This window comes from Orcinus orca, chromosome 21 (assembly GCF_937001465.1).
Source record: "Orcinus orca chromosome 21, mOrcOrc1.1, whole genome shotgun sequence".
NCBI classification, from domain to species: Eukaryota; Metazoa; Chordata; class Mammalia; order Artiodactyla; family Delphinidae; genus Orcinus; species Orcinus orca.
In genome coordinates, this window is record NC_064579.1 from 550,098 (window position 1) to 562,658 (window position 12,561).

Sequence of the window (12,561 nt, forward strand, 5' to 3'; positions counted from 1 at the left end):
TATACATTTATAACAGAATATTACTCAGCAATAGAAAAAGAATGAAATCTTGCCACTTGCAATAACATGGATGGACCTAGAGGTTATTATGCTAAGTGAAATAAGTCAGAGAAAGACAAACACCACATGATTTCACTTGCATGTACAATTTAAAAAACAAAACAAACATAACAAAACAGAAAGAGTCATAGATACAGAATACAAACAAGTGGTTGCCAGAGAAAGGAGGGTGGAGGAGTGAATAAAATAGATGAGGGAGATTAAGAGGTACATACTTTTGTCACCAAATAAATGAGTCACAAGGATTAAATGTACAGCATGGGGAATACAGTTAATAATAATATAATAACTTTATATGGTGACAGATGGTAACTAGACTTATTGTGGTGTTCATTTTGTAATATATAAAAAATATCGAATCACTATGTTGTGTACCAGAAACTAACAGTGTTGTAGGTCAATTATACTTAAATAATAAAAAAAAAGAAAAATAATAAATGGGAGAAGAACCTCAAAAAAACAAGATAGCAAACAATATTCGTCAAAGTTGCTCAGAGACCCTTTTTTAAAATGTTGGTGTGCCACATGCTAGGACACAGATCCAATTATTAGGGAGTTTACATAGCTTCAGTGTAGCCCTTGTTAGCAAGTGGACTTTACATACATAAAGGATTCATATCAACATAACAATAAGAAAAATAATAAACATTTTGCATCAACTGTGAAATTCTGAAGACGTAAGCTGGAATACTGATCATGATGCTAATTTTTGCTAAATATTTCAAGTTTGGTACAAAGTAGAACTATATTTTTGGGCTTCCCTGGTGGCACAGTGACTGAGAGCCCGCCTGCCAATGCAGGGGACGTGGGTTTGAGCCCTGGTCTGGGAAGATCCCTCATGCTGCAGAGCAGCTGGGCCCGTGTGCCACAGCTGCTGAGCCTACGCTCTGGAGCCTGCGGGCCACAGCTGCTGAGCTCACGTGCCACAACTACGGAAGCCCGCGTGCCAAGAGCCCATGTTCCGCAATGGGAGAGACCACTGCAATGAGAAGCCTGCACACCACAATGAAGAGTGGCCCCCGCTTGCTGCAGCAAGAGAGAGCCCACGAGCAGCAGTGAAGACCCAGTGCAGCCAAATATAAATAACTAAAATAAATAAATTTAAAAAAAAGAACTACATTTTTAAAACAAGCATTTGAGATAATTTGTCCTAAAAACAAAAACCTATCTTTATGTGCTAAAATAAAAAAAAAATTAAATAGCAGTAATTTTGACTGACTTACAAGTAATAATGTCTTAGATGTGAAAACACTAATTTTAGTATCATACCTCAAGGGTGATAATCTCTCCTTAGTTGTCTTAAAAACCTATTTGTAATAGAAGAAAAGAGTAAATCTTCAAAACGCCAGCAGCTCAAATAAAATTCACTTCCCTCAAAAAATAAAGATTAGTACAGAAATAAATGAAATAGAGATCAGAAAAACAGTAGAGGGAAAAAAATCATTGAAATTAAGAGTTGGTTTTTTGAAAATAATAACATTGACAATCCTTTAACTAGACTACTAAGGAAAACAGAGAGAAGACTCAAATAGTAAAATCAGAAATGAAAGATGAGACATTACAACTAATGTCAGAGAAATAAAAATATTATAAGAAACAACTATGTACAATTATACACCAACAAATTGGACAATCTAGAAAAAATGGATAAATCCCTAGAAACACAATTTGCTAAAACTGAATTATGAATAAAAATCAGAATAGACCTATAACTAGCATGTAGATTAAATCAGTAATCAAAAACCTCCCAACAAAGAAAAGTCGAGGACCATTCAGCCTCACAAGTAAATTCTACCCAACTCTTAAAGAATTAACGCCAATCCTTCTCAAATTCTTATAAAATATTCAAGAGGAGGGAACACTTCTAAAATCATTTCATGAGGCCAGCATTAGCCTGATACCAACACCAGAAAAAGATACTACAAGAAAAGAAAACTACAGGCCATATCTCTGATGAATATAGACTCAAAAATCCACAACGAAATATCAGCAAACCAAATCCAACATCATATTATGAAAGGTGCAGGGGCTTCCCAGGTGGCGCAGTGGTTGAGAGTCTGCCTGCCGATGCAGGGGACACGGGTTCATGCCCCGGTCTGGGAGGATCCCACATGCCACGGAGCGGCTGGGCCTGTGAGCCATGGCCGCTGAGCCTGCGTGTCCGGAGCCTGTGCTCCACAACGGGAGAGGCCACAGCAGTGAGAGGCCCGTGTACCGCAAAAAAAAAAAAAAAAAAAAGAAAGGTGCATATACCATGACCAACTGGGATTTACCCCTGGAATGCAATAATGCTTCAACTTATGAAAATTAACTAGTATGATAAACCACATTAACATAACAAATGTTACAAATCACATGATCATTTCAATAGATGCAGAAAAAGCATTTAATAAAAATTCAACAACCTTTCACATGATAAAAACATTCTACAAACTAGGAATAAAAAGAAATTACTTCACTATAATAAAGATCATATATAAAAAGCCCACAGCTAACATCATACTCAATGGTGAAAAACTGAAGGCTTTTTCTTTAAGAAAAGAAACAAGACAAAAATGCCCACTCTTGGCATTTCTATTCAACATAGTACTGAAGTCCTAGCCCAGCCATCAGAGAAGAAAAAATAATTAAAGACATCTAAATAGGAAAGGGAAAAGTAAAATTATCTTTGTTTACAAATTCCATGACCTTAAATACAGAAAACTCTAAAGATTACACAAAAGAACTGTTAGAACTAAGAAATAAATTCAGCAAAGTTGCAGGATACAAAAGTCAACGTGTAAAGATCAGTTGCATTTCTATAAACTAATGATGAACAATCCAAAAAGGAAATTAAGAAAACAATTCCATTTACAACAGAATCAAACACAATAAAATACTTTAGGAATAAACTTAATAAAGGGAGTGAAAAACTTATACAATAAAAAGTACGAAACACTGCTGATAGAATTTAAAGACGCAAATAAATGGAAAGACATCCTATGTTCATGGATTGGAAGACTTAATATTATCAAAATGCCCATACTATCCAAAGTCACCTACAGATTCAATGTAATCCTTATCAAAATCCCAATGGTAGTTTTTGCAGAAATTGAAAAATTCACCTTCACAATTCATATGGAACTACAAAGGATCCTGAATGCTCCAAATGATATTGAGAAAGAATAACAAATTTAGAATCCTCACACTTCTCCATTTCTAAACATATTTCAAAGCCATAGTAATCAAAAAATTATGGTAGTGGTATAAAGACATACATGTAGTCCAATGTAACAGAATAGACAGCCCAGAAACAATCCCATCAACTGATCTTCCACAGGGTCCCGAAAGAACACAAAGGAGAAAAGATAATCTCCTCAACAAATAGTACTAGGAAAACTGGATGTCCACGTGAAAAAGAACGCAAGTTCATCCTTAACATACACCATACACAAAAGTCAACTCATCACGGATTTAAATGTTTAAGCGTTGAAACTATGAAACTCCTAGAAGAAACCACAGAGGAAAAGCTTCTTGGCATTTACATTGGCAATGATTTCTTGGATACACACCAAAACAACAGGTAACAAAAACAAAAATAGAGAAACGGGATTATGTAAAACTAAAAAGCTTCTGCACAACAAAGGAAACAATCAAGAGAGTGAAAAGGCTACTTACAGAATGGGAGAAAATACCTGAAAACCACATATATGATAAGGGATTAATATTCAAAATATATAAGGAATTCCTAAACTCAATAGCAAAAAACCCAAATAACCTGATTAAAAAATGGTCAAAGGATCTGAATAAACATTTCTCCACAGACAACACACATATGGTCAACAGGGATATGAAAAAATGCTCATCATCACTAATTGTCAGGAAAATGTAAATCAAAATCACAAGGAAGTATCATCTCATGCCTGTTAGTATGGCCATTATTAAAAAATATTTTTTTAAAACAACCCAGAAAATAACACATGTTGACATGCATTTGAAGAAATTGGAACTCCTGTGCATTGTTGGTGTAAATTTAAAATGATTCAGCCACTGTGGAAAACAATATAGAGGTTCTTCAAAAAATTTAAAGTAGAACTATCATATGATCCAGCAATTCCACTTCTGGGAACTGAAATCAGGATCTCAAAGACATATCTGCACACCATGTTCACTGCAGTATTGTTCACAATAACCAAGAGGTGGAAACAACATAAATGTCCATGGACGAATCAATGGAAAAAGAAAATGAAGTAAACAATGGAATATTGTTCAGTCATAAAAAAGAGGAAAATTCTGTCATATGCTGTAACATGGATGAACCTTTTACGTTAAGTGAAATCAGCCAGTCACAGAAGGACAAACACTGCTTGTTGCCATTTATGTGAAGTATCTGAGAGAGTCAAACTTATAAAAACAGAGAGTAGAAAGGTGGTTGCTAGGGGCTGGGGAGAGGGGGAAATGGGAGAACTGCTGTTCATGGGGTATTGTTTGTCATGCAAGATGGAAAGTTTCTACAGATCTACTGTACAACATGGTGCTTATAAAGTTTATAATACTGTACTATTCACTTAAAATTTTATTGAGTGAGATCTCACATTATGTTTTTTATCACATTAAAAAGAAAAAGTATTTCCAAGCTTTCCTTTGAGGTGGGAGCTAGAGTCCTGTTGGGCCCTGGGACGTGGTGTACTTATTCCAGTCAAGACACAACTTTCCCATCTCCACGCACACAGAGGTAGGGAGGCGGAAGCTCCAGGGACTAGCCTTCAAAGGTCAGAATATATAAACTTGATACCAAACTAATTTCCAAACTTGGGGATTAGAAGAAAGGACCCTGACAGGAAATGGTATGGTCAAACACTTACCCAGGTAACTGGAATACATTTGCAGTGTTAAATACCAGGACTTGAAAGAAAATGTGTTTCTAGATTTAGGTAGGATCTAAATGAAGATAAATAACTAAATAAATGAGGGATAAAACTAATCTATAGTATAAATACCCATTGAAACAAGTGTTACCGCAATCTGAACCTGAATAGACAATATGAAGTCTAACTTATCAACTTATATTCAACATTTCTAATTGAATATAATTAGAACACAGCTCATCCACTCCCTCTGATCACATACACTCACATATACATGTATATAACCTTTTATATTTATAAAATGTAATATATATACATATATATATAAATAATTTCCAAAACAATTTTTGCACCAGAAACAAAAAAGAAAAATCTAAAAGAGAATTTAGATATCAATTAAACAGTCTTTTGGGTGTTTGATGTGGCCTCTTTGTACAAAGTGAGTATTTTCTAGGTAACCTGTCTAATTATCACTTCATAAAGTTTTACAGGCTTCATTTTTTTGTATCTACTTTTACCTTTTGCAAGTAAAGAACTGTTCCCTTTAGTACAGCATAAAAGGTCTTCCATCCTCGCTTTCCTCTTGGAGCTAGAAAGGGAAAAAAAATTGAAAAATTTTATTTGATGGAAATTTGCGTTTTTCGAAGGAGAACCTAAAAGGTCAACATGGTGATTATGCTTCAATGTTCCTGGTTTATTTGCTACCGAGACTAATAATAATGAGAACTAAAATTTTCTTGAGACTTACTGTGTAACAGGCAGTATGATCTCACTTAATCCTCACAATAACACTGTGAGGTAGGTACTATTACTCTTGTCTTTTTATAAAACTGAAGCACAGAGAAGTACTCTGCTTATGGTCACATAACTAGGAAGAGGAGAAGCAGGACTCTGAGCCCAAGCAGCAAGGCTCTGCGGTCTGTGCTCCAGTAGAGGTGACTAAAAGACTGAAAAAGCAAGAGGCATATTGGAAATACACATTAATCTAAGGGCTCACGAACCAGAGCCTTCATGGCTTCGTCAAAGTTTCCAGGAGTCATAAGAAAAAAGTCCCGGAATATAAAAGGACTCCTCTTGGCCTTTCTCCCAAACATCCACCAGCTGGACTGTAACTTTAATTATTATTACTCCTGTGGCAATTTGTGATACCTCTGCTGCAGATCATGCTGCCCTGTAACATAATTTTTTTTTTTCTAAATGCCTCTTTCAGTAGACTGTGAATAACCTGAGAACAGATATCCTTCATCTTCAGAATTCACAGAACCTTGCATAGTGCAAGGCAGACATTAGGCACCTTTATAAAAATTCTCCAAACTAAGTTTCTTCCGGAAGTCCTTATATTTCCTTTATTTATATTTTCCTGGAGTATAAAGTAGAATTTCTCTATTGACTTATATAAAACTTTACAGATTGTCCTAAAGTAAAAGCACAGATTAGCAAAACAGTTTACTATTTATTCTTAATCTTGATAAAATTAAAATCCGTAACTGGAAAAGGTTATTACCTGAATACCATTTCTCTAATGTCTACCAAATATGCAGGAAGGGCCATTTATTCTTATTCTGTTATCAACTATTTGGCTGTCTTTAGGCTGTCTTTAACCTGGACGCCTGATTAAATTAGGAAGTGCATTATTCTTAAGTAAATCTTTTAAATCTCCTTTGACTGAAGAATCGTTAGGCTTGGAAAGTAGGTGAATAGCCACCTACAGAACACGGGTGCTCCTGCCAACACCATACTGAGATATCCACCTGGCAAAATAGGACTCAAAACATCCACTCTGTAGGTTTCCAGGGGAAATAAAAAAATTTCATCCCATCTGTTTCCATCACGTAAGATTTTAAAGTGTGTACTCAAAAATAAATGATCAAAAAATGTATACCATAATCTTCTTTTTTTTAAAAATTTATTTATTTTATTTATTTATTTTTGGCTGTGTTGGGTCTTCGTTGCTGCACGTGGGCTTTCTCTAGTTGCGGCGAGCAGGGGCTACTCTTCATTGCAGCGCGGGGGCTTCTCATTGCGGTGGCCTCTCCTGTTGTAGAGCATGGGCTCTAGGAGTGTGGGCTTCAGTAGCTGTGGCTCGTGGTCTCAGTAGTTGTGGCTCGCAGCTCTAGAGCGCAGGCTCAGTAGTTGTGGCACACAAGCTTAGTTGCTGCGTGGCATGTGGGATCTTCCCGGACCAGGACTCAAACCCTTGCCCCCTGCGTTGGCAGGTGGATTCTTAACCACTGTGCCACCAGGGAAGCGCCATAACCTTCTTTATAAAGAAAAACAAGTGGCTACTATAAAGAAAGCCATAGATCATCATATATGTGTGTGTATATATATATATATATATATATATATATATATATGAAATAAATGTTGACTGCCTTTTTCAATAGATGTCAAATCCTGATCTGGTCCATGTGAGAGCAGGGCACACAGAAGTGGCCCCGGGCTGCAGGAGCTGCTGCAGAGCAGGACAGAGGCAGCGGTGTGGTGGAGGTACCTGCTGGAAGGCAGACCAGCTGGTCTCTAGACCTTGTCTCAAACCTCTCCTCTCACCCACTAACCCTAATTCAGTAACTCCCGACCAGTCTCCCAACCTCTCAGGACTTCAGCTGCTTCATTTTAAAATGTGGATAATTCATATAACTTAAGGCAAAGCACTGGCTAATGCTGGAGAAGAACTTAGATAAACCCTTCTGTTTTCTATAGGAGGAACACAGGTCCTGGATTTGAAAGGCTTTCCCCAAAGCCCTAAAACTAATTTAGTGGCATCTTGAGATTCCTTCAGTTTAAAGATTTACAAATCTAGTTTTCTGCTTTTCAAGTAGAAATCTATTAATCTGTTACCAAGGTTGTTGCCCCAGAATCATAACCCTGCCCCTCCCTCAAATGCAAACCAATTGCTCTTATCTAAGTTTCAGGAGGAAGCTGCAAGGAGAAAAAGAAGAACTGGTCAGAACCAACTAAGCCCAAGATGGGGGAAGATTTGACTTCCAGTGACCTTGAGCCAGATTAGCTAATCGACACACCCACTGACACCAGGATAGTTGACAACTGCCATGGCAACAACTGGAAAAGCCCATACAAGGACTGAAAAGGAGTGTTGCATCAGGTCCGGATCCAAACCATACCTCTATTCATGAATATTCCTCCCTCTCTTTCCAATTCCCACCCTTTTACCTGGACCCTCCTCTGTACATTGTGTCTCTGCCTGAATTGGGTTGAGAAGTTGATTTGGGAACCGAGTTCTGGCTTCTTTCCATTCTTTGGCCATTGAATAAAGGCTGTGCTGTCCCAGGCTCTTCATTGGTTTCATTAGTGGCTGTGTGAATCCGAGCAGAAAAAGAACCTCCTTGACGGAGACAAGGAGTCTCCACCCGGGTTAGGACCCCAGTGTGGGTCTAGTCCACCAATTTGGTAACAAATTGGTGTACATGTTCACAAAAACTTTTAACAGATCTTCATCTTTACCACACTAAGCCTCCTAGAAATGGATCCCAAAGATCTCTCCAACCAAACTCTGATCGCAAGTCAGCTGTGGGTGACCAATGCTGAGTCAGGGAGCATTAGCCCTGTGCGCCATGCTCTATTTTTCCAGCTCCCACAGAAGTGTAAAACTTAATCTTGTTTTTGGTCAATTATAACTTAGTTGTTTAACGCACACCACAATGCTAAAAATAAGACACTAGTATTACCTCCATTTTACAGTGGAATTCAGGGAAGAAAAGGACCACTGTGCACTAAACAGGATGGGAAGGCTGTAGAGGCAGCCTCAGCGGCCCTGATTTTAGAGCCACACACACACACTGCAGCTATGGCTTTTGCACCCTCGGTGAGGCTTGCCACGTGAAACACAGGGCTGGACCCCACTGAATGAGGAGGGTTGTCCCTCATAATGACAACTGTAGAGGGAGTTAAATCTGACATTATAGCACATTCATTATTAAGTACAGAAGGCTGGGGAAAGAGCTATAACTGTAGTTACATAATGAACATGGTGGAAGGAATCAGTGAAGTTACTGACTGGAAACTGGATGTATCCTACTGCAAGGCTCTAACTACAAGGGTGGTAGCGGGTTGGTAGGTAGATGCATTTTAACAAATATCTGGGTGCCTACTGTGAAAAGGTGTTTGCCAAACTTGATCAAAAGATACCGTTGTGTGCACTAGACTACACTTCCACGGCTATTTTTAACATGCATACCCAGAGTCCAAAGACTGCTTTCCTTCTTCTTGAAAATAAAAGAATCTTGGTGTATTTTAACTCATCAACTGTCTCCAACCTTACATGATAACAGTGTCTATTACTTTTGTCTGTTTAATACTACTGAAGTAGACATTTTGTATAAATTGCCACTGTCTGCTTAGATTTTCCCTCATGTTTACTATAATATTACCTTTATTTGTTACTTCTGTAACTCAGGTTGTTTTTGGAGGCCATTTTCAACTACTTATTGAAATCTATACTTAGAAGTTCTTTTAGTGAGGGTCTTTTGGTGGCAAATCTTTTTCTGTTTTTCTTCATATGAAAACGTCTTTATTTCATAAAAAATTCTAGGGACTTCCCTGGTGGCATAGTGGCTGAGAATCTGCCTGCCAATGCAGGGGACACGGGTTCGAGCCCTGGTCTGGGAAGATCCCACATGCCACGGAGCAACTGAGCCCGTGCACTACAACTACTGAGCCTGTGCTCTAGAGTCCACGAGCCACAACTACTGAGCCCGTGTGTCACAACTACTGAAGCCTGCGCGCCTAGAGCCCATGCTCCACAACAAGAGAAGCCACTGGAATGGGAAGCCCAAGCACCGCAAAGAACAGTAGCCCTCGCTCGCCACAACTAGAGAAAGCCCATGTGCAGCAACAAAGACCCAATGCAGCCCAAAATTAATTACTTAATTAATTAAAAAAAAGTCTAGGTGGACAATTACCTTTTCTCATGAAGACATTACTTCATGTTGTTTACGTACAGGTTTCTTCACGTTTATCCAGCTCTGGGCTTCTCAGGTATCATTTCCAAACACTTGCAGTCATCATATGTTTGAATACTGTCTCTCCATTGTCTCCGCTATTGAAACTTCTGATACTCTAACTTCTCAGTCTACCCCACAGGCGGCTTCACAGCTCCTTCATACTCTATCTTTTTGTCCTCTGTGCTAAAAGCTGGTAGTTTTATCTCCAGTACTCCTTGGGCACCCAGATCCACAGATGCCCTGAGGGATTAGCAGGCCCAGGGCTAGCTCACTTCCTAGATTTGTACTCATTTCCCTTTCATTGTTACAGGTTCATCCACTCATTTAAAAGGTGTTTAAAAATATTTTAATCACTTTTAGATGTTTCATAATGTACGAGTTTTGGAATTTGTAGGCCATCGTGTTGCCAAAAAACAGTTTCTCATTTTTTCTTTTCTTTTGAAGAATTCATTCACAAATTTTATAATCTAGAATTCATTTGAAGCAGGATAAGGAGATAGGAGCGGAGGACAGGATGAGAGAAACTAGAACAAGGAAGGAGGCTGTTACAATCGCCCACATGAGAGAAAAAGCCCAAAATATGGATAGAGGTGCACAATAAAGACAAAGAACTGGAAAGAAAGGGGAAGGCAGCAGTGCTAACTGAGCACCTATACTACAGTGCTCTGAGCACTGGGCACGCATTATAAACGTTCTGTTTGATCCAAATGATCCTTTCAGTTAGGCATCACTGCCTCTATTTCACATTGATGTCTCCATTATAACTACATCTGCAGCTCTGAGAGGTGGTGTAAGCTACTGAGGGGGCTACCTACATACGGATTTCAAAGCTACTGTCTAGTGCAACTCGGAGGAGGAAACATGTTCTATGGATACATTAAGGGAAACTCTCCAGGTGACAATCCTTTGCAATAGTCAGGCGTACTACTCCAGTGAGGTAAGCACAGACGGCAGGGAATGAGAAGATAGGACAGCAGGGGAATGCAAGTCAGGTGTGTTCTCTGATCTCCCTGATGCCTTCAGAAGCACCCCTGCTCATGGCGATGCAGCTCAGAACTGAGCCACGATCCTGTGTCTGCCCCCTAGCTCACCTAGCATTTTGCAGAGTAATAAGGCTAACAGCAGTAATAATTGTAGCAGTAGTGATAGCATCAGCTAACATTTATCGAGAACATACTGTTTTAAGCACTGTTCCAAAACTGGATGTATGTTAACTAAAGCCCACAACTCTGTGAGGAGCCACTTCTATATTCTTCATTTTACAGATGTGGACTCTGAGACTTCACTAACCTGCAGCACTAGGTTCCCCATCGCACTGGCCACTTTTACTCTGGTTTGTATGCAGGGAAAGAGCAGTCAAACTAGACTCATCCACACTGAGTTGGTAGACTCTGAGATATAGGGGTGATATTCAAAGTAAAACAAGAAACAAAAAAGTCAACAGGCCTCTGTGACTTTTTACACCACACACACAACACATTTCTGCAAAAGAGAAATTCGCAGTTGTTCCAAACCTGAGCAGTGGTGAAACTATCATTAAATCTTCAATATTATAAACCAGTTCTTATTAGTATTCTGACCTTATCTTTATTATACATTTGAAGAAGTCTTCTTGAAAATATGAAGTACAATGAACAATATTTTGGCTTCAGTTACTACCACTGATCTTTAAAAAATAGTTAAATGCACAACCGAGAATGAAAGCACAGCCTGTCACCCTTCTTTCATAAAGAGGAAGGTATAAAATACTCCCGAGCAATGAAATATTCAGTAAAGAGTAATGACGGATATATGCCAGAAAATAAAGATATTTATTTTTTTAATTCACCAAAAGGTATAAGCTTCATGCAAAGGTTTTTATTTGCATGCTATACTCTCCAACTTTAATTTCTTCTGAACCGAACTGGGAACAGATTGCGTTTAAGATCTTACTGTTCCAATTTTTCTATTTTCATCAAAATCTTGGCCTGTTTTTGAACACTCCACACTGTGGGTTCCCTGATTATCTACTTTTTCCTTTTCTTCAAGTTTAATATCAGAAAGACTTAAGAAGCATAGAAAGACATAGTATGGACAGTGTCTATTTTTTCTTTTAATACACAAACCTTTCTTTCCTGTCTGTTGGCCTGAAAAATATTCTTCCATTGCCCCAGTAAAGTGACAAAAATATCATTTTTTCCCCAAATGGTAGAGAAGGTCAGTAAGCCATATCCACACTAATTAGAAACAATTCTTAAGTTATGGCCTGAAAGCTAACAATGGAGGCCCTGCCAGGCTAGGAAACAAGGGAAATGTGAGGATGTAATAAGCTCCATGTAAAATACCTTCAATTTCTCTATGTTAATGGGAGAAAGACATTTAAAATATAATGCAACACCACTGAGGGCATTCCAAAATAAATCTTGGAAACAAAGATGTGCTCAGCAAAAGCCCTTCTACACTGTACAACTGGGACATGTCTGTACGAGATTTGTAAAAGGCACAAGACATTTCTAAAGTTTAATTCCCTAGTGACAGCATCTGAAAACTGGGCAAAATTCTTAAAGTATCTCTACTATAGAATGAAGAGATATGCTACCTTGGTAGGAAGCAAGCTCTTCAATTCTACGTCACTGAGGCAGCTGAAGGTGCACCCCAGGCAGGGGGAGTTTGCTTTCTATGACTGGTATGCAAAGGATTTAGATAAATTC

At 38.4% G+C, this 12,561-nt stretch overlaps 1 protein-coding gene across 5 annotated transcripts in view; it reads right to left on the minus strand.

The window, feature by feature from the left end:
• The window catches only part of PSD3 (pleckstrin and Sec7 domain containing 3), a 571,701-nt gene that overhangs the window by 76,335 nt on the left and 482,805 nt on the right, over positions 1–12,561 (minus strand). For all 5 annotated transcript variants that reach the window (XM_012539248.3, XM_049704181.1, XM_049704183.1 and 2 more), the window contains one exon: positions 5,426–5,496. In XM_012539248.3, the coding sequence (XP_012394702.3) occupies positions 5,426–5,496 (71 nt within the window). The remainder of the gene's footprint in view (positions 1–5,425; positions 5,497–12,561) is intronic.